We start from the raw sequence: 24,429 nt of genomic DNA, 5'->3' as shown, positions 1-24,429 counted from the left end.
GACAGTGACGTTCCTCCACAGAGTCTGGGCCTCACCCTAGTGGAGATTATCGAGGCTAGCATTAGAATCCTTCAGGCAACTAGCAGACAGTGGTGTTGATACGGCATGGTATGCATGGATATCCACGTGGTCTGGTAGCCACGGCATTCAGATGGACAAACTCCCCCCTAATACAGTCTCGATGCACCACCAGAGATGATCCCACGAGATGAGATCAACCGTATCATACGGTTGGACCTCCTCCAGCTCCATACATCTAGGGCTTGGCGGGGAGAGGAGTTTCCCACCAAGATCCAGCTCTATCATGACCACTTCTTGAGGGTCGTAGATCACGGTCTTGTCATTAGACCTCAGTATCTCAAGAACAAGAGAGTCTCACATGCACTGAGGGTCGCCATTGATCACTTGCGAGTCTCATCACATCAGCTACGGATTGAGGCAGGGAGAGCTCTAGGTATACCCAGAGAGCAGAGGACTTGCACACTATGCCAGATGGAGGAGATCGAGACGGAGCACTTTCTATATGTCTGCCTAGTCTATTATGAGATACAAGTACAATACCACTGCCTCTTTCATGAGGGGCATGGCTTTGGTCCACTTACATGGCTGATCCATTTTCATGATCACCTCTGTGTTGGGCTCTATGTGATTGAGATGCGTCGAGACGGAGAGACACATTGATGCGACAGATCAGAGAGCAGCAGAGACTGACGCCATAGGTCACCGATATAGACAGAGCACAGACACTTGTTACATACTTTTATGCATTTGAGTCAGCTGCCGGTGATCTAAAAAGCATAGAAAAATCCCATGTTAGGACCCCATTGATGTGGAAGGGTTTCACGGGGTCTCCACCCTGCGGCAACAAGCATTCCCCCACCCCCTCTGAATTCTCTAGGACTCTCACACCCACATTGAGACTCCAATATTCAACACGCCCCTTTGGAGATAGGTGGAGTAGCTTTGGGAGAAAATCATAACAAGGTCATGGCTAAACTCTGAGCATGGTCCAAAGGTTGAACCAAGCAATCTCATGGCTCAATGTTCAAACATGAGTAGAGGCTCAAGTCTAAGCATAGATGAATGACCAGCTCATAGGCCTAGGCAACAAATGCACCAAATATGTGGAACTCAACTAGGCCTGATATTAGAGAAACCCAATCGACCTAAATGGAAGTGTAAGAGGAAGTTTCTAGTGTGAATCCCGTAGAGTCGGGAGTCCGGCCGACCCCGCAGGTGTCACGCCCAACAGACCATACACTCTCTGGTAGAATTGCATTATTGGAAGATGTCTTGCAACATATTCTGGCTCAACAACTGCAAGTAAATGTAGGGCAATCCGAGCTTAGGAAAATGGTTCACAGTATCTTTACTAGACCGTCTCATGAGGAGAAAGGTAAAGCTTCAATGGAGCCTAAAACTAGTGTTCATACAGTCGAGCCTAGGAGGGCTAAAGTACCTAATATTGCCCAATTATAGGCCAAAAAAGTATTTTGCTCAGATGTCTGACCATAGTTCCGATGTCTGACCGTAGTTCCGATATCATAGAGACCTGGTTACACAAATGGGATGAGGCTTTCGCCATTTGTGATGATATGAAGAAAATATGCTAGGCTACCCACATGTTTAATGAGGCAACGGATAGATGGTGGATAAAACTGCAGAAGAATGGAGTGGCATCCACTACTTGGGAGGGGTTCAAGCAAGAATTTAGAAAACACTTCTTGCCTCCTGACGAAGCATCCCGAGCTTAGGATCAGTATAGAAACCTTCATCATAGAAATTTATTAATGGCTGAATACACTGATAAGTTTAGAGAAAGTGTAATGAAAGTTTATGAACCTCTACCTCAGTCGGTACACGTAAAAGATTTTATCTTCGAACTGAACGATCGGATCAAGATGAAAGTTCGGGCTAAGTACGCGAACACGCTAGATGAAGCAATTGCCATAGCCATGAACTATGAGGATGCCAAAGGAAACAGACCAAGTGGGTTTATGCAGGTTGGGACTCGGTACGAGTACCCGAAGAAAACTGGGTTTAAGAAGAAATGGGTTAGTAGCCTAGTAGCCAAGTCAAGTAGGCGAAACCAGTTGAGACTTCTTCTAAACCAAGTACCACCATTGGAGTGAAAAGAAAAGTAAACCAATGGCAGCCCCGGCTTGGTCGAAATCTTCTTTGACCTCAGAGCAAAAAGAGAAAGCGAGGAGAGAAGGTTTGCGTAATTAACTCCAAGCTTGTAAAGAGGTTGAAATTAAAATCTAGTCCATCTCACTATGCATATACAGTCAGGATGACAGACGGAAGCTCAACTGAAGGGTTACCCAGTTGGAACTTCGAATTCAGGACTATACAGAGAAGCTTGATTTCGAAGGACAAAGCTTGCTCACCCAGAGATAGCCCTGGGTAAGGCTTGGTATTCTAGGAAGAATCCAACCATAGATTGGAAAAACCACATTTATCAGTTCAAGATGAGTGATGTGTTGTATGTCTTACGAGGTGAAAAGGATATACCTCAAGGACCGTTGGTTTCTGTAATGGAAGTTCCAAAAACTCAAGAAGAGTTTTTGTTTCTTGGTACAGCATCAGTAGAGCCGATTGATGGTCCATCAACTAGCACTGATGTTACCCAAGATGGGGAGATGGCCAAGTTGGCTGATCAAATAGCAAAGGAGTTCTCTAATTGCTTTAGGGATGGGTTGCCTTATGGGTTACCTCCGGAGCGGAATGTTTAGAATAAAATTGAACTGATCCCGAGGGTAGAACCTGTAAATAGACCTTGGAAATGGATCCAAAGAAAGTGGTTGCGATATTGACTTGGCCTATCCTTCAGAGTTTGACCGCTTTGCGATCATTCTTGGGATTTGTCCAATTTTACTGAATAAAGAAGAAACATGCCTCTCTCTCTAGGGCGGATGACAAGTGTACAATAGAGACAACAAAGGTGCTAATGACCAATAGTTGGCCTAGAATGAGTTTTGGGCAACCCTTAAACATACGACACGTTTCGTAAACGTTCCAAATCCAAATCGTCAAAAACGTTGGGAATCCAAAACGTGGATTTTGGAGGACCTTAACAACCCCAAAATTGAAGTACCTATTACCATCATTTCACCTTTCAAAATTGAATCTCTTGTCATGACATGATCATGATTCATGTATCTTTTTCAGTTCTGAAATATGATTATTGACTCTTGAATCTTCAATGATGTGTAGCTTTCTTTTTTATTTAGAAACTAGTAATCTGCTTCAAATTTCAAGTTCTAAGTGACATATCAAATATCTATGCACCATGGTTCATGAGTTTTTTTCAAGTATTGTAGTTCAAGTGGTAAATTTTATTTCGTTTGCCAGGAACAGCCAGGTGTGGTCATTTTGGTGGCCTCTGTCTTGCTAGAACTGACTCCCTTGACAGGTATTCAAAGCTACCAAGACAGATTGGGCTGATTTCTCTCCTGCCAGGACTCCCCTAGTGGGTATCAGAGCTGCCAGGTTAGACCCCTCAACCAGATTCAGAAGAAGGGTTTCCATGGAATATTGCACTAGACTGGGATGCCTTCTTTGTGATTGCAGAGCAGGACAGAAGTGCCTATGAGCAAATTATTCAGTTGGCTATTTGTGGACTGATGCACTGCGGTGCCATTCATGTATTTGCATGCCTTCTGAATAAAAGGTAAAGAAATGCCAAAAGGGGTGCTAAGTTTAGGGCCAATCTGGTGTCCGGTGCAAGACATGGGCGATCTAGCTCTCGGGTGTAGTGTTCTAAGTTGATTTGGCTTGCTGTGGAAAGTTCTAAGTGGCTGTAAATTGAGTATTTTCTGGTTGTTATCTGTTCACCGCCCTTTGGATTTCCCAAAGGCCGGTTACAATTACAATATCCAAAACAATAAAATACAAACAATTACAATCACAAAGCAATGTTCAATGATTAACATAGCTATTATTATGATTACAATCAACACACAATGTTCAATGATAAACATAGTTATCAAACTAGGAAGCATGTATTCCTTGCCCTAGTTATTCTTGCCAAGTCTTTTCAGTACTGTATGTGACCATCTACCATAGTGGACAAACCCATGTGCGAGAACTTATGTCGTCCTTTTATTAAGTATCCATGCACAATGGACCAACTTCAGGAAAGAAAAACGTACATATGACTCTGTTAGTTCAGAGTTATTCTCGAAACCATATAGATCCAGTACAAAAACCATTTCTATACTAAAGATTCAGCCAAAATAGTTTGCAACCTCAAATAGGCATGTATGGTCCACTGCATACGAGCACTGCATACTGGAATGCTGAGCTTTTCTTATTCAGTGTCTCTTTCAAGTAGCCAATTGTAAAGTAGCACCTAAGGGATAACATGCAAATGTTTTCTCAAGGACTTACATCTGATGACTTACGGAGGTTCAGCAAGACATTTGTTCCACTTAAGAGAGAAACCTGACGTTCTGAGGTATCACCACCAAGTATCACATGTACTTTCTGTCTCCTGTTTTGGACAGCTGACTTTTGAAGACATGCGTAAGGCAGGGACCAAAATGAAGAAAGAGATGGATATCGGCGACAGGCATGTAAAAGAATAATGCGTAATGCTCCAGCATGAGATATTCCAACCTGGACACCACCAAAAAAGGGCATTGAGTCTCATTGGATACACTAATCTACCAATTTCTGAATTTACCATTATAGCAGCATTGTCTTTTCTTAGACATGGAAAACTTGCAAAACATAGAGGAACACTCTGATTTTCAGAAATGAAGATTAGAGATTTGAAATTTAAACCCACAAACATGAGTTACAAAAGTAATTTGGTCCTAGAAGTGCTCCCCGATAGAAGAGCAACCGGTACTATAAAAATTTCAGCACTAACTAAGACGCCCTGATCACTAGTCTGCTAGACTACCAATCATTTAGAATTTGATAAAGACCAAAGTTGAAAGCACCAAAATACTTTCTAAAATAAGCTTTATTGTTAAGACCCTTTATTAAAATTAAAGTTTTCAATGATGTACCTGTAGGATCGTTAAGCAAAAGAGAGAATACAAGGTACAAAGAGACAATGAGAATCAGCCGTCACATCAACTAGAGTAGTAGAAAAGAAAGAGTACAAAGTACTTGTACCTAGACCTAGGACTAAGTGTCCTAGGTGTCACATAGGACTAAGTGTCCTATGTGGCCTAAAAGGCACTAAAACTATAAGTGCCTATATTTATGCCTACAAGGCACATGCCATGGCCTATAGGGCATCACTAGAACCACCAGAAGATGGCCTACAAACCCCCCTCCATGGGATGGGCTGAAGTATTCTGGAAACGTCTCAAAATAGCTGGTATTTTCTGGTCATGGTGGCATATGTTCATCCAAAAGGACATAGCCACCTATGACTGTACAAGGGATGTCAAATTATGTAACAAAGGGAACCAAGTGTAAAGCCTGTCAGAAGACTTCGAACTTGGGATAGGAAGTGCCTTTGTAAACATATCTGCTATGTTGTTCTCTGTGGGAAGATAGAACAACTCTATGTCTCCTGCTGACAACCGCTCCCAAACATAATGATAGTGAACTTCAATATGCTTGGTACGCGCATGAAACACTGAGTTACGCGCAATGGCCAAAGCACTCTGGCTGTCAGTGTAGACCATAGTGGAGGATGTCTGGCGAATACCAAGATCTGTAAGTAACTGGCGAAGCCAAACACACTCTACTGTAGCAGTGAAAGCTGCCCTGTACTCAGCCTCACAGCTAGATGTGGCAACTATTGGTTGCTTCTTGCTAAGCCAAGAGATACATGAATTGCTAAGCAAAAAACAATTGCCGGTATGTGACACTCTGGTGTCGGAACATCCTGCCTAGTCACTATCCGTGTAAGCATGCATGGTAAGTGAACCCTGATCACCATAGAAGAGGGCTAAATCCTGAGTGTCTCTGAGAAATCTGAAGACTCTCTACACTGCCTGCCAATGCTGTGAACTCGGCATGTGCATGAATCTGCTGAGCTGAGATACTATATACTGTAACTCAGGTCTAGTGTGATATAAATAAATAAGGCATCCAACAGCCTACTGATAAAGAGTGATATCACATGGTGGGCTCCCATCATAAGCTGAGAATTTGAAGCCAGAGTCCACTAGAGTAGACCCAAATAATAGTGGAGCTGTCCCATGTCTGACATTTCAAAAACCTGCTGCAAATCAGCCTTGAAAGCTGCAATATGCTGAGTATCTCGGCCGGTGATGAGCATATCATCCACACATAAAATCAGCACTAAAAAATCAGATCCACTCCCACGGACATAAAGAGTGGATTCTGTGGGGCTATTCTGAAAACCAAGAGATAGTAAGTGTGCATGAATTTTGGCATACCATGCCTGGGGTGCCTGCTTCAGACCATAAAGGGCTTTTCTAAGTCGGCATACCTTGTTTTCAAAATTAACAACCTGAAGCCAGGAGGTTGTGTGACATAGACTTCTTCCTGCAGATCCCCATGAAGAAAAGCAGTTTTGATGTCAAGTTCGTGCACTTGCCAATGGTGATGGGCTGCAATGGCAATGACACATCTAATGGTAGTAATCCTCGATGTGGGAGCAAATGTCTCCTCAAAGTCAATGCCTTGTTGTTGGGCATACCCTTTCGCAACAACACGGGCTTTGTATCGATTTATGCTGCCATCAGATTTCCTTTTTAATTTGTAGACCCACCGAGTACCAATGGCATGCTTGCCGGGAGGGAGATCTACTAATTCCCATGTGTCATTTTTCGCAATGGATTGTAACTCAGCTCTCATTGCATCCATCCACTCTTTGCTGTCAAAAGCATCTTTATGGCACAAAGGCTCTTCATTCCAAGCTGTAGCAAGGAGTGCAAACTCAAGAAAGTGACCATGCATCTGTCTATTCCCTGATCTTGTCCGGGCAGCAAAAGGCTGATCTTGTTTGCTGTCTCTCAATGTATCAAGAAGCCATCCGGGAACTTGCCTTTGCTGTCTATTGACAGTTATTTCTTCAATCATTGCATCATGAATAGTGGGATCATTTTGTGCTGGAAGAGAAACCTGCAAATCAGCATGGGGTAGTGGCTGATCATTTATTGTTGGAGGGCCTGCAGGAGGCTCATGTTGCTGGTCAAAGTCTTCCTCTGAGGAAGGTAGAGGTAACCAAGAGTCAAAGACATCAAACATGTCAACATCTGGCTTAGCTTTGCAGTCCACAAGAGGAGAAGCTGAATGTTCAGCAAAGATTACATCTCTACTAACAATAATCTTCCCAGTATTTGGTTGGTATAACCGATACCCTCTGCTCTCCTGGCTGTAACCAATAAATATGCATTTGATTGCCTTGCATTGCGCGTAACCCAGTGTTTTATGCGCGTACCAAGCACATTGAAGGTCCCTATCGTTATGTTCGAGAGCGGTTGTCAGCAGGAGACATAGAGTTGTCCTACCTTCCCACAGAGGACAACATAGCAAATATGTTTACAAAGGCACTTCCTCGTCCCAAGTTCGAAGTCTTCCGACAGGCTTTACACTTGGTTCCCCTGACATACCTTGTACATTCATAGGTGGCTATATCCTTTTGGATGAACATGTGCCACCATGACCAAAAAATACTAGGTATTGTGAGACGTTTCCAAAATACTTCAGCCCATACCATGGAGGGGATTTTGTAGGTCATCTTCTCCCAGTTCTAGTGATGCCCTATGAGCCCTGGTATGTGCCTTGTAGGCATAGTTATAGGCACTCTAGTGTTTTAGTGCCTTTTATGCCACATAGGACATTCAGTCCTATGTGACACCTAGGACACTTAGTCCTAGGGTCTACCTTTCAAGTACCTTGTACTTCTTTTCTCTAGTACAGTTGATGTGATGGCTTATCACTCTAAAATCTTGTGCCTTGCTCCCACGCTCACCGCACCTTCATAGCATTACGGCTTGGCATATTTGGAGAGCCAAGTGTACAGAGGCGATGGAGGGTATCCAGGTTCACCCTTCCCAAATTATGGCCAGTATTTGGACTGACACAGTACACACTCTGATGGCCATTTGGGCGAGCATGCAAGGATCCTCCAAAGCAGCCACTGCCAGGAGGGTTAGTTTTTTCAGAGTTTGGAGGGGATCTCCTTTCTTCTCTGAGTTTCCTTCAGGGTTGAGATGGCATTTTCAACCTCCGCCTTGGTTCTTTATTAGCTTACTTTGAGCTGTTTTTTCCTCATGCATTGCATCATGTACTCCCGCATTTGAGCTTGCTCTCGTGGTTTTCATTCATACTTAATGAAGTGATTTTCTTGAAAAAAATATATATATGGGGACAAATCTGAATTTTTCTTCTTCCTTCCATCCCCAGAGGGATGGTCAAAGTGAGGTTCTACAGCATTGGATATGCTGAAATGCTACATGGGTGACCAAGGTTCCAACTGGGAAAAGTACCTACCATTGGTGGAGTTTGCTTGCGATAATACAGTTCACAACTCCACACGGAAAGCCCCCTTTGAGATGGGAAGGTGATTCTGCCACCTATCCTCAGGACCAAAGATGAAATATTTGCAGCTGATCAGTTTGTGAGAGACCTCCAGAGAGCTTTCAGCCAAGTCCGGACAGCAATTGAAAGGTCTCAAGAAAAGCATAAAAGAGCTGCAAATAAGCATAGGAGACAGTTAGCTCTCAAGGAAGGGGATTGGGTACTTTTGAAGTTCGAGAAAGCTAGGCTCCGCAAGTTTCAAGGCAAGCAAAAAGTGTATGCAAAGTTATCTCCCATATACTATGGCCCTTTCAGGGTTACAGAAGAAATAAATGAGGTTGTATACAGGTTCGCATTCTCAGAGCATAGGACGATTCACAATGCTTTTCATCTGAGTCTTTTAAAGAAATTCCAGGGGCCAGAGTCTACAGAGCCAGTAATAAAGGATCCACCAAAAGTGGATAAATTGGAGGAGGTCCTTCAGCCAAAGTAGATTGTGTACCATACCATATGCAAAGGCCCTCAGGGCAAGGAATTTTACAGATATCCTGTAAAGTTCAAGAATTATTCGGCATTGGATGCTAAGTGGATGGAGGAAGACATGTTTGTCTGATCATCCATAGCTTTTGGATGTTTACAAGGAAGCTTTTCAGTTGAGATTAACTAAATAGAAGCCGAGGGGATGTCACCAGGCTGTAAATATTCCAAAATCAAAGCATAAGTTGACAATTTATTGATCATTCTTCTTTTGTTTAATTCTGTTCATTTGGTCAAAGTATTGACTTCGATCAAAGATACTTAACCTCGATTAAGTAAGCCTAACCTAGATTAGGAAGATCTGGCTTCAGCCAACATGGTTAACCACGATTAACCAAGCAATTAAAGTGCTGACTTCGGTCAGAGAGAGTGTTGTCTTCGGTCAACGAGATTTGGCTCACGCCAAGAGGGTTAACCTCGTTCACCAAGGTGCACCAACTTTGATTGGAGAGACTTGGCCATAATTAAGGCGCTTTGACTGATGGTCAAGCCCCTTAATTACGACCAAGAGGGTTGGCCTCGGTCGACTTAGAATTGTGTTCTATGTTTTGTTCATGTGTTTTTGTTCAGTGGGGACACCTACAAGTGACTAGGATTAGTATATGGTCTAATTGCATGCAAAAGCGCTAACCATTAATGGGTACCATGGTTGTGCGCTTTAGTTGTTAATTCTAGGTATCAAGTGAGACTGAAAACCCAAGCGCTAGGGAGCCTGACAAGCATCTAGGAGGACGTTCACGTGACAAGTTCTTCGAGGACTCTAGAAATTACCCTTTAGTGGCATGTAACTAGTTTTTAGTTAGGAAATTTGACAAGTGGCATGTTGCCAAGAAAGAGAGCCTGAGAGCTCATGTAATTACTTCACATTTTGGATTTTTGTAACAGCACTACGCTGAACTCATGTACTCAGTTTTCTCTCAAGTGATAAAGACCTTCGGGGGGGGGTCCAGCCCGACATGTTGTCCTGGGCCCTAGTGCTGTAAGGAGTGAGAGACAGAGCAAGAGACTCACTGTAGAAGTATGGAGTGGTGAAGAAAAACGTTTAAGCGCAGGACTTCCCAAGAAAAGAAGCTTTTGCATAAAGGCTGAGTTTTTGCTCACAAGGGTGACTCCCTCATCCACCAATCATGTGGGTATGAATTTAAGCTCTCCAATCACACAGATGTATGAACCATAGTTAGTAGGGAACATCGTTCCAACATCTGGAACGCCGTTCTCGGAAGCAAGGTAGAACTTGAATGGCCCCAAAACGTCTTTTTTTTTGGCTCTTTGAAAGTTTCAAATGGGTATTTTAGAGCTTAAATAGAAAGTTTAAATCTCTAATGTCAGGTTCTTTCATTTTCTAGCATAGTTCTATGTCATATGATTAAGTGTTGTGTATGACGTGGCGTTCGGGTTTGCATTCCCCCTTACCGGAACGTTCTCGTTTCGACACCCAAATTTTCAGAACGTTTTCGTTCCTTGGAAACTATGGTATAAGCCTCAACAATAAGGACCCTAGAACATTGCAATCTTCCCTCATGACATACCATAAAGGCTGAGCTTTTGCACAAGAAACCCTTGAGGAGGGAACAACAAAGCACTAAATCTCAAAATGGTCGGGAAAGGTGAGTATAAAGTCAGCCCATTGGAAACAGCCAGAGACTTCATACACACTGCCATTGGGATGGGCAAAAAACAGATCATCAATGCTTGGAGGGTGGGAAAGGATGAGACGAGAGAAACCATTGATTGTCAATTTCAAAGATGCATCTAGGAGACAGCAATTCCTCACAAAGAGAACATGCCTACGGGGTACTGAGGTTTGATTTGGTCACCATGCGGCCTGTGTGACCACCAGTGCTTTGCGTTTTGCTGTCTGGGATCGGAGTGGGACCTTGTTGTCTTTCCCGGACAACCTTGCAAAGACCTTTCGAGGGAAGGATCTCATAGTGTAAACCGAGACACACCAGAGCCCAAAGAGAGGACTACCGATAGTACATGGATACACACATGGCAGTCCACATATAGCTCATAGACCTGCACACAGATGGACAAGTACATAAATCAGGATGAGTGGCAGTTCTCTTCTGCCCATTTGCAGGCACACGTGACAGTCACTGGTACATTTGAGCATACCCAATATATGTGGATCCGAATCAGGATAACCCACATCAAGCATGTTACATATACATTGCAGCATGCTACTTCCCTCCACAGACATCAGATTATGCTACGGGAGAGGATGGGCATCCCCTTTGATCCGCAAACATAAGATTATGCTACAGGAGAGGATAGGCATCCCCTTTCCTAGTACTGTTGAGGACATTCAGAGATACACACGGTTGGGGGAGGTCTTACTGATTGAGGACTTCGACACACAGGCACAGATCCTAGACTCTCATGGAGATACCATAGCACTACCAAACCTCCATCTTGGAGAGTTCATTCGCAGATCGAAGGACATACACACCTTCTCCTCCATCATGCAGTATGCGAGACGCTTGAACGACATGTGTACCAGTCATGAACTGCTCATATATAATGGCTTACAGAGGTGGCTAGCCTCAGAGATATATATGTGTTGCCCACACGGAGGTTTGGTTGACTACATGGAATTTCCAGCTTTCACATCTAAGATCTCTGAGGTCATAGTCCACCCCCTCATGCCAGAAGCTGATCACTCACACTTATCCTTTGACCTGACCCTTGCCCAACCGATATAGGACACTCATTGACCTACCGCTTCCACATTCTACCAATACAACTTTGACCAAATAGTTAACATTTATGGTAGCTATTTGGTCACACTTGTAGAGCACATAGACGTACAACCTGACATAGATGCCAAAGCCCTTCTCCTCACTAGCTTTACCCACATCGCAGCACAACACTCCTTCCCTTACACTATCAAAAACACCGAAAAGCTACACGAAGGGTCTATCCCTCAAAATAGTCCAAACAATGACGAGTGCAAAGCACTAAGGGCAACATTTGCACTCAGAGACCAAACATGGACACCCTGGCCATAAATAGACTGTACCAACGTCTGGTGGGATGGATGAAATGAAAGTTTATTCTCCACCATGAACAAGAACTCCCAAGTGTCCTATATAGCAATAACTCCCAAGAGTTTTGGATGAAACTATTAGAAAAGCATTAAAAACATCCTATTACAAGTGATGATGTTATCTCACATGATCCGGGGGGAATAGGTCTGTCCTTTATCTTGAAAGATTTCTTTCCTCCTTGATTGTGGCAATGATTCAGTTCTCCCCTTTCTCACCACCTCTACCCAAGAAGAGGTCTCCTTCATTGAGATTGCACAAGTTAAATTTTTAAGGTATGTTGAGAAAGTACCTATGCTATTTTTGGATTCTCTAGCAATTTTAGCAGCTCTTTTTCAGGTTTTTATCTTCAGTCCTTGATTGTGTCCCCTCTGATGCTGTTCTACCCAGTACGTGTAACCCTACTTTTAGAGTCTTCATCTCAGGATGGCATACTTGCAACCCCAAGTGACGACATGCCCCGGGACTCTTCTTGCTTGTTCCTTATCGTCTCAATTTCTTAGGCAAGTGGTTTGATTGCGTCAACGGTTTTCTCATGTGCTTTGTGAAGTATCCCATTCTCTTCACCAACTGTCTTATTTACTACTAAGAGCATCCTATTTCTCCATGCAGTGCATGGTGAACTCTTTGAAAACAGAAACCCCTCCAAGGATAAAGAAAGAAAGAAAGCTTAGTAAAAGTCTTCGAAAGACCCAAAGGTCTATGCAACTGAAAAGAACAAATACAATGACCTGAACGGGTGGAGCAACTAAGCGGGCATCTACACCTAAGACAAATGCAACATAAAATGTCGAAGCCCATGGAGAGTATGGAAGATGTGGTGTGGCATCACTGCAATGGCCCTTGGGATACTACGCAGGGGTTAAGCCCATGGGAGATCCCCGTAATTACAAGGCTGCTATAGCATCAAACCCATTATAGAGTGCTGGTGAGGGTCAGTGTTTGTGGCCCTTTGTCGGACAAGTGCCACGATGACAACCATCGGTTGTGTCTCCAATCTGATAAACATGGATTGAAGGTCCTCGAGCCTAATCTGTGCATCGACCCGTTGGCGAGTCTGTCGTCTCTCTTCCTTAGGACTCGACTCCTCCATTTCTCTGGGGCCAAGTGATCCGTGTTATTTGGTTGGAAAAACTAAGTGATCGTAGATGCGGCCCCCTCTAGGTATCCCCTCTGTCCAACCACTCTTAATATGGAGGTGACGTGTTGAAACTCAGAGCTGCCCTATAGATATCCTCAAGGCATGAGGAAGATCAATCTGTGTATACCCTTGTGGATGGATGAAACCCTCAACGGAGATCGATAGGCAGTGGTCTTTGTAAAAGTTAAGCTTCATAGAAAGTTCATGAGGTGCCAACCAAGTCCTGAATGTGTGTAAATGCAAGAGATGTTCTCAAATGACCTGGTAGACCTTGTGAGGTGAGCGGGATAGAAGGGGCCTCAACACTGTCCTGAAAGGGAGGTAGCCCATTTGTGTGCAGCCCCAAACTCTCAAACCATCTCCATGTATGTGCGTACTGATGCATAGATCTTGGACATGACATGTCCAATCATAATGGTCCTCTAGTTTTCTGGACTCATGGGATCTCCTGCCTTGTGTATGGGAGCGATGGTGTTGAGGGTCTAGGTGTGTAGAAAGTGTGTACAAACCGCTTCATTAAAGAGCTTCGCTAAGATCGGAGCTAGGGGCAGTTATCCCATAGGAAATGAATTCGGTGCGTAGCCCCTCATGATCTTTAGCTCGGCCGTTATGAAGCTTTAGGGTTGCTTGCCTGACACCACCCGCTATGAATAGTATGCAAGACATGGGACGTGGTATGAGCAAGAGATCAGGTGCAGGCTGATTGGGGACATCATTGAGAGGGGTTCGAAGTCATCTCTAAAGAGACTATGGTAACAACCTCGAACAGACATGTGAAAGCAAAATGCTCCTCGACCTCAATCTCATGCCAATCACATAGAGTGCAGATGCGACCCTCTCTAGGTATGCTCTCAACCACCCCCTCTCAATGTCAACGCAATGAGACCCAAGACTGCCCGATCAATATCCTCAAAGAATGGGGAATCGAATAGTGTATAGCCTAGCAAATCGGTGAATCCCTCCTCCGATATATGTAAGCGGTGGCCCTTGTAGAAGCTAAGCTTCACACGATGCTAAATGAGTCCAACCAGCTCCTGAATGTGTGTAGCTATAAGAGATCCTCACGGATAACCTAGTTAACCTCATGGTAGGTGAGAGGGCCCAATGCTAAACCAAAAGGGGGGTAATCTATCCATATGGAGCTCCAGACTCTCAAACCATCTGCATGTACATGCATACCAACACCTCTGGTTGCCCACAATTGCTTAAGTCACAAATGAAGATAGGGCCATAGCCATGGTAACCTATGTCAGCCTGGGCAATAACAGCCATACTCCCTGACTCGATAGAGGTATATGTGATCACTTAGAATCCTGGGTCAAGCTATAGTGTAGAGGCCCCAACTCAGCCACAACTATCTAATGTGAGACCGATGGCTTACTACATAGGAATCATGACGGCAAGACACCTCGAGCCCTCCACTTTCGCACCAACTACCTCTAATAGGTCAAGCCCCCAGCAAGGACTCCGCTCGCTAGAGCAAGGAGTCAAAAGCGATGGGCAGTCATGGTACTCTATGAGAGGGTCTCAGGCAGGGTTCTTACGTATGTAGGGTGGATAGAGAGGACATTAGGAGCACCATTGGGGTCAAAGTGTTGGCTGTTATCGCCAACCCTTTGTTTGGCCTCTACTATTGAGCTTCAGACTTTCATTGGGACACAAGGGGGGCAAGATGCGCTCTTGTTGGATCTCTCATTTGGATCCTCCTATATGCAGACAATGTGGTTTTACTATCATCTTCAGTGGAGGGCCTGCAACGACACTTGGATGCACTCTATACCTTCTTCAAGACACACGACTTGAAGGTCAACCTTGGTAAAACCAAGATCGTGATCTTCAACACATCCTAAGAAGCCATGCATAGAGAGTAGTTCACGCTTGCCCCGGTAATTAATGTCATGATCCTCACAACATCTTGAGCAGCCATGCATAGAGAGTAGTTCACAATGGATGGATGATTGGTGGATGTCGACGGTCGTCACATCCTATGCATAGTAGGGGGTTCTTTTGTCTGGCCTGATTTCACAATGCGAGGAGCAATGCAAGCCCAATTGAGCAGGCCACACTAACTAGACTTGAGCTGCAGTGCTTTGACTCTCATTTCTAGGAATTTTGGACCAAATGATTTCCTGGCCATACCCTAGATCTTGCAATCATCTTATGTGGCAAGCTCTTGGCACTGTATCAAAAGCCTTGCAAAAATCCATAACGCAGCAATAAACCATATGTCTCCATGCTCTGGCCTCCTCAATGACACCTATGAGTGTGAGTACGTGATCTAGAGTCGTGTGAAAAGGATGGAACCCTGCCTATCCCTCCACCCTGAGTGCCTCTAGCTCTGCAACCTGGCTAAACTGTGTGTCAAGCATTGACGCATAGATCTTTGGACATGAAATGTCCAATCATAATGGTCTTGTGGTTTTCCGGGCTTATAGGATCCCCTGCCTTGTGAATGTGAGTGATGCCGCAAAGATTAGTCAATCCGCTTCATAATGTTTGCAACAATGCCTCCTACTAGTTTTCTTTATCAAAGGATTAAAAGTACGAATGCACTAATGTCCTAGGAGGCAAGCATCTCCAAAGAGGACAGCTAAAATAAGCTTGATGTTGTTTATTAACCCATCCCTTTGATGCTTGCAAACTTGAGGCTGCCGTAAGAGAGGATAAAGGTTGCTCACGACAACCTACAGGAGATGTACCCTTAGTGGCGAGCTTGCACGAGAATACCTATATGCTGATCAGGAAGTTACTATCATATGCCAGGACTGGCAGAGGTAGCTAAGAATGCAGAGGGACTATTGTATACTGGGAGCAGAAGAGGGAGCTGGAATGTGGTAAATGCCTCTACTGCTGGCTTTTTTGTTCTCCAGCTCATGTCTGTAACTGTATGCCGATGGTCCACTTGGGCTTTTGGTAACTGGTTTTTTTGTTCTCCATTTGATGTTCGTAACTGTATGCCAATGGGCTACCTAGGTTTTTCAAGCCTGATTCTTCTCATCCGGCTTGTGGCAGTTGATCTCCCTGCTTGGGTTGAGGTCTATACTTCTACAAATTAAATATAACCCATATTTCTCACCTCAAGAAAAAAGGGTATCTCGTTAAAGCCTAAATGGGAATTCAAATCTCGGTGGCGATACTAGGTGTGTTTTTAATAAACAAATTGACACCGAGCAGCTAAATCCCAGCAAGGATAGAAAAGAAAGTAATCATTTAATCATTCATGTATGTGTTTTGTCTTTCATTGCCATTTATTATTTACAAATCATTTTTCTTGGTCAAAGGTGTACATGCCTTTTATGTGATACATTATATATCAAAAGGCTCAACCAACCTACTTCAAGTGATATTAGGGACTGACACAGGTAGTAAGTCCAAAACTGCTTAGAAAGCACCTACTTGTGCAAACTGCTGAAATAAAAAGCTTGTTTGCTCCATTCCGCTCACCTGTCAAAAGGAAACCACATCCCATAAGTCCACAACTAAAAGCCAACATTTTTTGAAAGAATTGGTCGCTTGATGCTTTTTATTGGAGACAATCAAATAAGACGTTAATCAAACAAGAGGGTTAAGATAAAATTCGATGTGGATGTGCAGATAGCTGTTAGGTCATCTGGAGGGTTTCTTTTTTTTTTCCCCCTTGGACGGGTTTCTTAGCATGTATTTACAGCAAAGTACCTGAGAAGACTTCCCATCTTCTAAGCCATATCTTTTACAAAGCCAGAGAAGTGTCCATCACCTACATCGGAATGCATGAAGCAGTAAATCTTGCAGCCGTATGCACAGGAGCTCTCCCATTAAAGGATTTCATTCAGCAATGCCTCTGGTAAAGAACCACATTATTGGTTTCCTAGAGCATAGTTCACCTCTTTACAAAAGGATTAGTAGAACTAAGATAAATGTATGTATGTATGTTTGATTGCATGTGTGTGTGACCACACGAAAGGTTGCCTACGTCTGAAGTCACACTATATAGTGTTGTACTTGTCTTGAGTCTTTTGATATCAGTCAACATCAAGCTATCTACATGTGAGTATTTTGGTTATCATTGCCTAGCACTTGTTCTTTCATTTTCCTTTCCATTTTGCTTTTCATTATGCTTTCCACATTTCCATTCCGTTCCTAGCTAGCTACTAGATCTCTTCATATGGTATCAGAGCCATGTTCCTAGCCCTGCTCTCTCTTTCCCTTTCCCTTTCCCTTTCCCTTCCAAGAGGTTGAGGTGAGGGAGGCCAATGAAGCTACTCTAACTCCTCCTGCTTGGAAGGCTGCCCTCTTCTCTCCTTCCTTGAGCTCTCTTATCCACGCCATGATCTGCCACCTCTCTTCTCCTTCCTCCAGCTACATCAGTCTGTGACCTACGGACGATGTGACGCTTCTATCCAGAGCTAGAAGTAGAATCACGGCTTTGTGTCGTAAGCGAAGTTGTAGAGGACCTTGAGTACTACAAATTTCGTTTTTACATCATTGCAATCCGAGTTTTTTGTGAAAAGTTATAGCCCTTGCAAGAAGTGACGAAATTTGTTTCCTTCAGCTACATCTTTCTGTGACCTGCAGACGATGTGACACTTCTATCCGGAGCTAGAAGCAGAATCACAGCTTTGTGTCTTTAGAAAAGTTGTAGAGGACCTTGAGTACTACAAATTTCGTTTTTACATCATTGCAATCCGAGTTTTCTGTGAAATGTTGCAGCCCTTGCAAGAAGTGACGAAATTTGTTTCTGCACGCAAATTTTGTTCTGAAGCTCAATGATTTGACAGCCCAAGCATAATGCAACCAGCTCGACGTGGAGCTGTCCATCCTCTTCATCGTGTTGACCTCTGCTCTAGCCCGCCATTTGCTCCTTCTGCCCGACATTCTCTTGGAGCTGCTGCCCGCAAGTTCATGCCTGCATTCTGCCTATCATTCTCTTGGAACTGCTGTCCACGCTGCCTCTATCTTCTCTGCCCGTCACTTGATGTGAGCTCTTGACATTACATTGCGGTGACTCCTTCACGTGACTACTCCAAACTTTGGTGAAGACTTCCCGAGCTAAATGTGAGTTCTCCGATACTACTCTAACACACTCCACTACATTGATCTCTCTGATTAGTATATTTCATTGAGCTTGATGTAGACCACTCTACATCAATAAGTGACTTCTTCAACATTGCTTATTCGATCAATGCCTGAGGTACTTCGCATTGATTGACTTTTCGATTGGTCATGGTACCTGAGGCTTCTACTTCGACGTTGGTGAGTCTCCTTCCTGCATTTTGAGAGTCATCATGTAATTGCTCCATGTAGCTACCCATGGACTTTACCGACACATATTTTAGGGCATTCCTTGCTAGCGCTTCATTAACATCGTCATCGACTCGCAGGGATGTGCACACATGTGCATTAGCTACTTGGAGGACATCTCTTTCACAAAGAGAGATTTTTATTTATTACTACACGCTTGATGTATTTTGGGGTCCTCTGCCATGGGTAGTCCCCCTAAATTGATATGTATTGAGTGTTTCGTTTTCATTGAGTCTAAAGGTCCTCTGCCTTGGATAGTCCTCCTAAAAAGATGTATTGGTTTTCCTTTTTTTTTTTTTTGTGGCTTCCTAACATGTCCTGTTATAAAGCCAAGGGGAATGTACTGTGGGAGCCATATGTATTGGCTTTGATAGGTCTATTTGTTTATCAGGCTTGCCTTGAGAGTTCCAGGATGTTGGTGCATTGGTCTCCTAGACCTCTAAGTTGGTCATGCATCCATGCATAATGAGCCTCTGAGCCATGCTAGATAAGATTTCTATGTTATGCTCACTAGCCTCTGAGCCATGCTCACTTGCCTCTAAGATTGTGTGGGAACCATGTCTAGTTCTAGACCGGCATGCGCAGTTCTGATGACCGTCATTGTCATGTTCTCTTCTTGGTTCCATTCCAATAGTCTCTCACCTTGCCTTAATGGGAGCGTGTTGCAATATGAAGCCAAAGTGAGTCAAAAATGAGTGTGCTAGGTGTCTAGGGGGTGTTTTATAGTCTAGTGAGTCCTACACATGCCATGTGTCATATTGGGAGTTATCTCATATACACTATGGCTTTCTAGAGTCTGGTGTCACACTATATAGTGTTGTACTTGTCTTGAGTCTTTTGATATCAATCAACATCAAGCTATCCACATGTGAGTATTTTGGTTATCATTGCCTAGCACTTGTTCTTTCATTTTCCTTTTCATTTTGCTTTTCATATTTCTATTCCATTCCTAGCTAGCTACTAGATCTCTTCATAAACTTCTCCAAAACCTTCTCAATGCATTCCTCTCTGAAGCACACTTCTTTTGAGTCCAAGAACTCCCACTTCTTTGCGACAGAAGTGCTTCTTTTCACATTTTTCAGAGGAATTCTTGCTGGTCAGCTCTTGTAAATGCTCTTTCTTCATGCCTTTGCACTCCTCTTTGGCTGAGAATGCAATTGGGCATTGTCTACTATGTCCTCTTGGCGATTGAGGACTTGGTTCGAGTTTTCAGGGCTTGGTGAGTTGTGATTTTACTGCTGCAATTTCTTTTTTCCATAAGCTATTGGTTGGCCTCATGTGCCACTCTTTCTTGGTTCCAGGTGCCTCGGCAATGCTACATGAGTCATTCTTTGGTTGGGTACTTGGCTGATTTTATTTTGGAGCTTTGAAAAGCTTTGTGAATGCCATCTGGAAACCACTCAAAGACAGTGTAGCCGGGGTGCAGTGTGATTGCATCTGGACAGCCAATGGAATTGCACTCGGAAAAGAGAATGCCTTTGGATTGAGCCTATGGGTTAAGTGCACTTATGTGACGGTGTTCTATGCTTGAAAGCCTTACGAAGGCTCAGTGAATTTGGACTGCGTGCTCAGTTGTAGGGAAGGTCTCCCAGATGCAACTTGTAATCATTTCACTGTGAAATATAAAGAAATACCGAAAGGGACGCCATGGTGTTTGGGGCCAATCGGGTGCACTTGTCTATGTTTGTTGAACACGGGCATTCTAGCCTCAATCCCTTTTTCAATGGTTTTGTTTGTCAGCAAATGGATAGATGCCTGGTTAATGGTTGTGATATATGCTTTGTGAGCTGTAAATAAGTGTTGAAGTGATTAAAGGTTTAGTTGCACTGCCCTCTGAGTGATGAAAGGCCGGTTTCATTGGTTCCGTTGCCAGGACACAACACACTCTTCCTCAAGAGGTGGGCCTCAGTAGTTTGGTGGAAGGATATCTTAGCTACAGTTTTTGATAGCTGAATATTACAGCCATAAACATGGTGAGTACCCATGAGTAAGAGAGCTCCACAACTCCTCAAAGAAGAAGGCAGGAAAGCCTTAATGATCCAGCTCGTGTACAACTGCAGGGAGCACAACAAATGCCTTTTGAGCAGGCCACACATGAAGCTACAACTCAGCTCAATCGTGACACTAGTTCTAGCAGTGAGTCAGATGATGCTACTATGTTGAATGCACAGCTTGCAAGTGCAGTGATTGCTTTGACTCAACTGACTCAAAACTTGGCTCACATTGTGCAAACAAATGCTAAGAAGAAGAAGAAATCAAGAAAGCACAAGCACGGAAAGAGTGAGTACACACATGCATTAGCTTCTCATGGCGGACAGCACACTCATGCATCAGTTTCCCATGAAGGAAAGCCATCAAAAATGACTCAGAAAGGGACTTCCAAGAGAGAGGAATCCCCCAAAAGAGCACTTGAGAAAGAGGTACAAAAAGTACAGCTAGTGCAACAGTATGAGCAGCCAGCACAAGGCCTTGGTTTGGGTACTTCTACTTCTCAAAATAATAATGTGCAGTTCATAAATGTGGCTCAGCCACCTCAGCGATATTTGAGGCAGCAACCTGAATATTTTGGTACAGATTCTATCTTTGATGCTATGTTGATTTCATCGCCAACTGGGCATAGAAAGCAAGCCATGTATGACAATGTGGTATTGCAGCCAGGCATGCAAGCCACAGCACATGCTCCCATGCCTAATGTTCAGCCAAGCATGGCTGTCCCTAGTGAAGGGAACTCTGCAAAAATACAGCCATCTTTGGGACAGCCAACATCAAATGGATATAAAGAATTTAAGGATGGTGGTTCTCATGTCAAGTTTAAGACATATAATGGAGTACATGACAGGTACAAAGCCCTCATATTCCTTCAACAGTTTGATGCTACATTTCTTGGGGGTTTGTTTACAGAAACATCCAAGATGAGGAAGGTTGCCACATTTTTGAAAGGCAATGCACTTAAGTGGTACACCAACCTTATGCTTCATGGAGATGCACCTGCTACTTGGCTGGAATTCAAGCAAGTGTTCTCTTCTACTTGGCTTACTCCAACTTTTGAAGTTGACGTACTTTCACACCGGCATGACTTGTCATACAAACTTTGCAAGAATCTTGATGATTACACCTAGAGGTTTTGGGATGTTTTGTTGCCATTGAGCTCTTACAGGCATGTTTCTTTGAAAGAGTAAATAGAGAGGTATTGTTGTGGATTGCCTAGTGAGCTACGTGATTATTCCATCAAAACCAAGGTGGGTTCTATGACTCAATTAATTGAGAATGCAAGGAAAGCATATGCATGGATGTAGGAGAAGCATTTGGGCTTTATGGACAGCAAGAAAGAAGACAGCAAACGGGCTGCCAAACACTAGGATAAGAAGGACATTAAATCTGAAAATAAAAATTATGGCAAACGACCGTTTCAAAAGGGAGGAAAAGCCCAATTCAAAGCTGGTCAAAGGCGTAAGTTATCTGATGAAGAGAAAAAGTCACTCATGGAGCAAAACAAATGTTTTATATGCAAAGGAGAGGGACACCGCTCTTTTGATTGCCCGTCCATGAAAGGAGACAAGTCAGATGATCATAAGAATCATGATAAACAGGCTGATCGGAAGGGCAAAAGGCCTAAACTGACACAACTTAATCTGTTTGCTCCTAACTAATTCTTGATTCAGGGGCATAGGCACCTCAATTTTCCTCCCAGCCAACCTCGGTGGTAGCAAGCTCTCAGCAAAATCCTAGTTGTTACATGAAGCTCCTGCCTACTAAATTCCACCAAGCCCCAAAATTCCCTAGATGGATCTAGTATGCCACATGTCTTCTTTCTAGGGTCCCTCCTTAATGCATCATTTACCCCTCTCTTGGAATATCATTAAAACCATTTGCCCCTAGGCACATTTAATGCATTTAGGTCCCTTGGCCTTAGATCCACCTGGTCTAGTGTTAGATCCACCTAGTCTAGTGCCATGTCACCCTCACCAAGGACCTTCACCTTTATTCCTTTTTTATCATTTACATAAAGCCCAAACAAATATAATACAAACATTGATCCTTTAAAGGAAAATGCCGACTAACCCTTCCGAGGTCATGTTACCTCGACTTGAGCGTAACATTCTTTCCCTCTTCAAGTATCAGCGTCCTCGATGATAAAGTCTAGGAACACTCTCCGTAACTGGTATACGGATTCCCAGGTAGCTTCTGATAGAGGTAGACCATGCCATGCAACCAACACCGTAGGTATCTTCCGATTGCGCACTTGCATTGTTCCTCGGTCCAGGATTCCTGTTGATTTGCGTCTTGCATTATCCTCTATCTCCTAACATTACATGAAGAGTTTTCCAAAAACATTCAAGCCTATGGTTTGTTGATCCAATGTCTGAATCTCATTGAAAACAAAACAACACCCTCGATTAGTGAGTCACCTATATGCAAAAATGTCTTTGAAAGAGAAACATGAAACACTGGATGCTGTGGCAATTCTAATTTATAGGCTACCTTGCCTATTCTTTTTAGAATTAACCATGGCCCACAATATCGAGGTGATAATTTACCACACTCTCCTGCAATCAAAGACTTAGAGTGCGAAGGAACTCTGAGAAAAACTTTTTCTCCTTCCTTAAATTCTCTAGCGGATCGGTTTTCATCCGCATACGCCTTAGCTCTATCCATAGCTTGGTGGATGTTAGCTCTCGCAAGTGCTAGCATCTCCCGCATCTGAACCACAAAGTTCGCGGCACTAGGCACTTTCTAAGGTATTCCAACTAGGTCTATAACCATAGTTCAGCTCAAAAGGACTTAACCCTGTAGAGGAATTTTTCTATCATTGTAGGCAAACTCTAACAATCGCAACCACTTGTCCCATGTATGTTGCCTCAATGACACATATGCTCTAAGCATATCCTCTAAAATTTGGTTGATTCTTTCCGTCTGACCATCCGTTTCTGGATCCCTAACGTCAATTAGCCAAGACCAGCCCATGCGCCATCCTAACGTCCAACGCACACCCAGTTTCTGCTTTAACATATACCCATGCAGGTGACGGGATATCTCTAGGTGCACGTAGCAATCCCTTCGATCTTTCTGCTTCCACACCGCGTAGCAGTTCCCCGTCACGACGCTTGATTCGACCAACGCTCTGATACCAAAATGACACAACTTAATCTGTTTGCTCCTAACTGATTCTTGATTCACGAGCATAGGCACCTCAATTTTCCTCCCAGCCAACCTCGGTGGTAGCAAGCTCTCAACAAAATCCCAGTTGTTAAGTGAAGCTCCTGCCTACTAAATTCCTCCAAGCCCCAAAATTCCCTAGATGGATCTAGTATGCCACATGTCTTCTTTCTAGGGTCCCTCCTTAATGCATCATTTACCCCTCTCTTGGGATATCATTAAAACCATTTGCCCCTAGGCACATTTAATGCATTTAAGTCCCTTAGCCTTAGATCCACCTAGTCTAGTGCCATGTCACCCTCACCAAGGACCTTGACCTTTATTCCTTTTTAATCATTTACATAAAGCCCAAACAAATATAATACAAACATTGATTCTTTAAAGGAAAATGCCGACTGACCCTTCCGAGGTCATTTTACCTCGACTTGAGCGTAACATAAATCTTCTGTAGCACTTCTTCCAGATGTGATTCGGAGTTTGCCACATGCACATGATGAAGAGGAAACGAAAAAGACTGAGATGTGCAGAGCATGGGGAAAAAGCAGAAATCAGAATTGTTTATTTTTCTTTGATTCTGGGGCAAAGGCGAATTTCATAACTCCTGATATGGTAGGAAGGCATGGCATCAAGCCTGAGGAAATGGGACCATCAGGGATGTGTGATATGGCCAACCCTCAACTCAACACACCTATCACTCCTATCATTGGCAAGTTGAGGATGCATATCCAGGGATATCAGGATGCAGAGGACTTCTACATTATGCCTTTGCTAGAGTGTGATGCTTTGCTTGGGATGCCTTGGATGTACAGG

General features: G+C 43.6%; 1 protein-coding gene across 6 annotated transcripts in view; it reads right to left on the bottom strand.

The window, feature by feature from the left end:
- Positions 1-24,429, bottom strand: part of LOC147895567 (D-alanine-D-alanine ligase family) — a 154,664-nt gene that overhangs the window by 75,003 nt on the left and 55,232 nt on the right. For all 6 annotated transcript variants that reach the window (XM_087383547.1, XM_087383551.1, XM_087383548.1 and 3 more), the window contains 2 exons: positions 16,579-16,626; positions 4,393-4,620 (listed from right to left, as the gene is read on the bottom strand). In XM_087383547.1, coding sequence (XP_087239673.1) covers positions 4,393-4,620; positions 16,579-16,626 — 276 coding nt within the window. The remainder of the gene's footprint in view (positions 1-4,392; positions 4,621-16,578; positions 16,627-24,429) is intronic.

This window comes from Dipteris shenzhenensis, chromosome 13 (genome assembly GCF_047967505.1).
Source record: "Dipteris shenzhenensis isolate YYH24624 ecotype China chromosome 13, Dip_SZ_1.0, whole genome shotgun sequence".
In the NCBI taxonomy this organism is placed as follows: Eukaryota; Viridiplantae; Streptophyta; class Polypodiopsida; order Gleicheniales; family Dipteridaceae; genus Dipteris; species Dipteris shenzhenensis.
The sequence above is the reverse complement of the archived record's forward strand: the minus strand, read 5'-3'. Positions and strand labels throughout refer to the sequence as shown.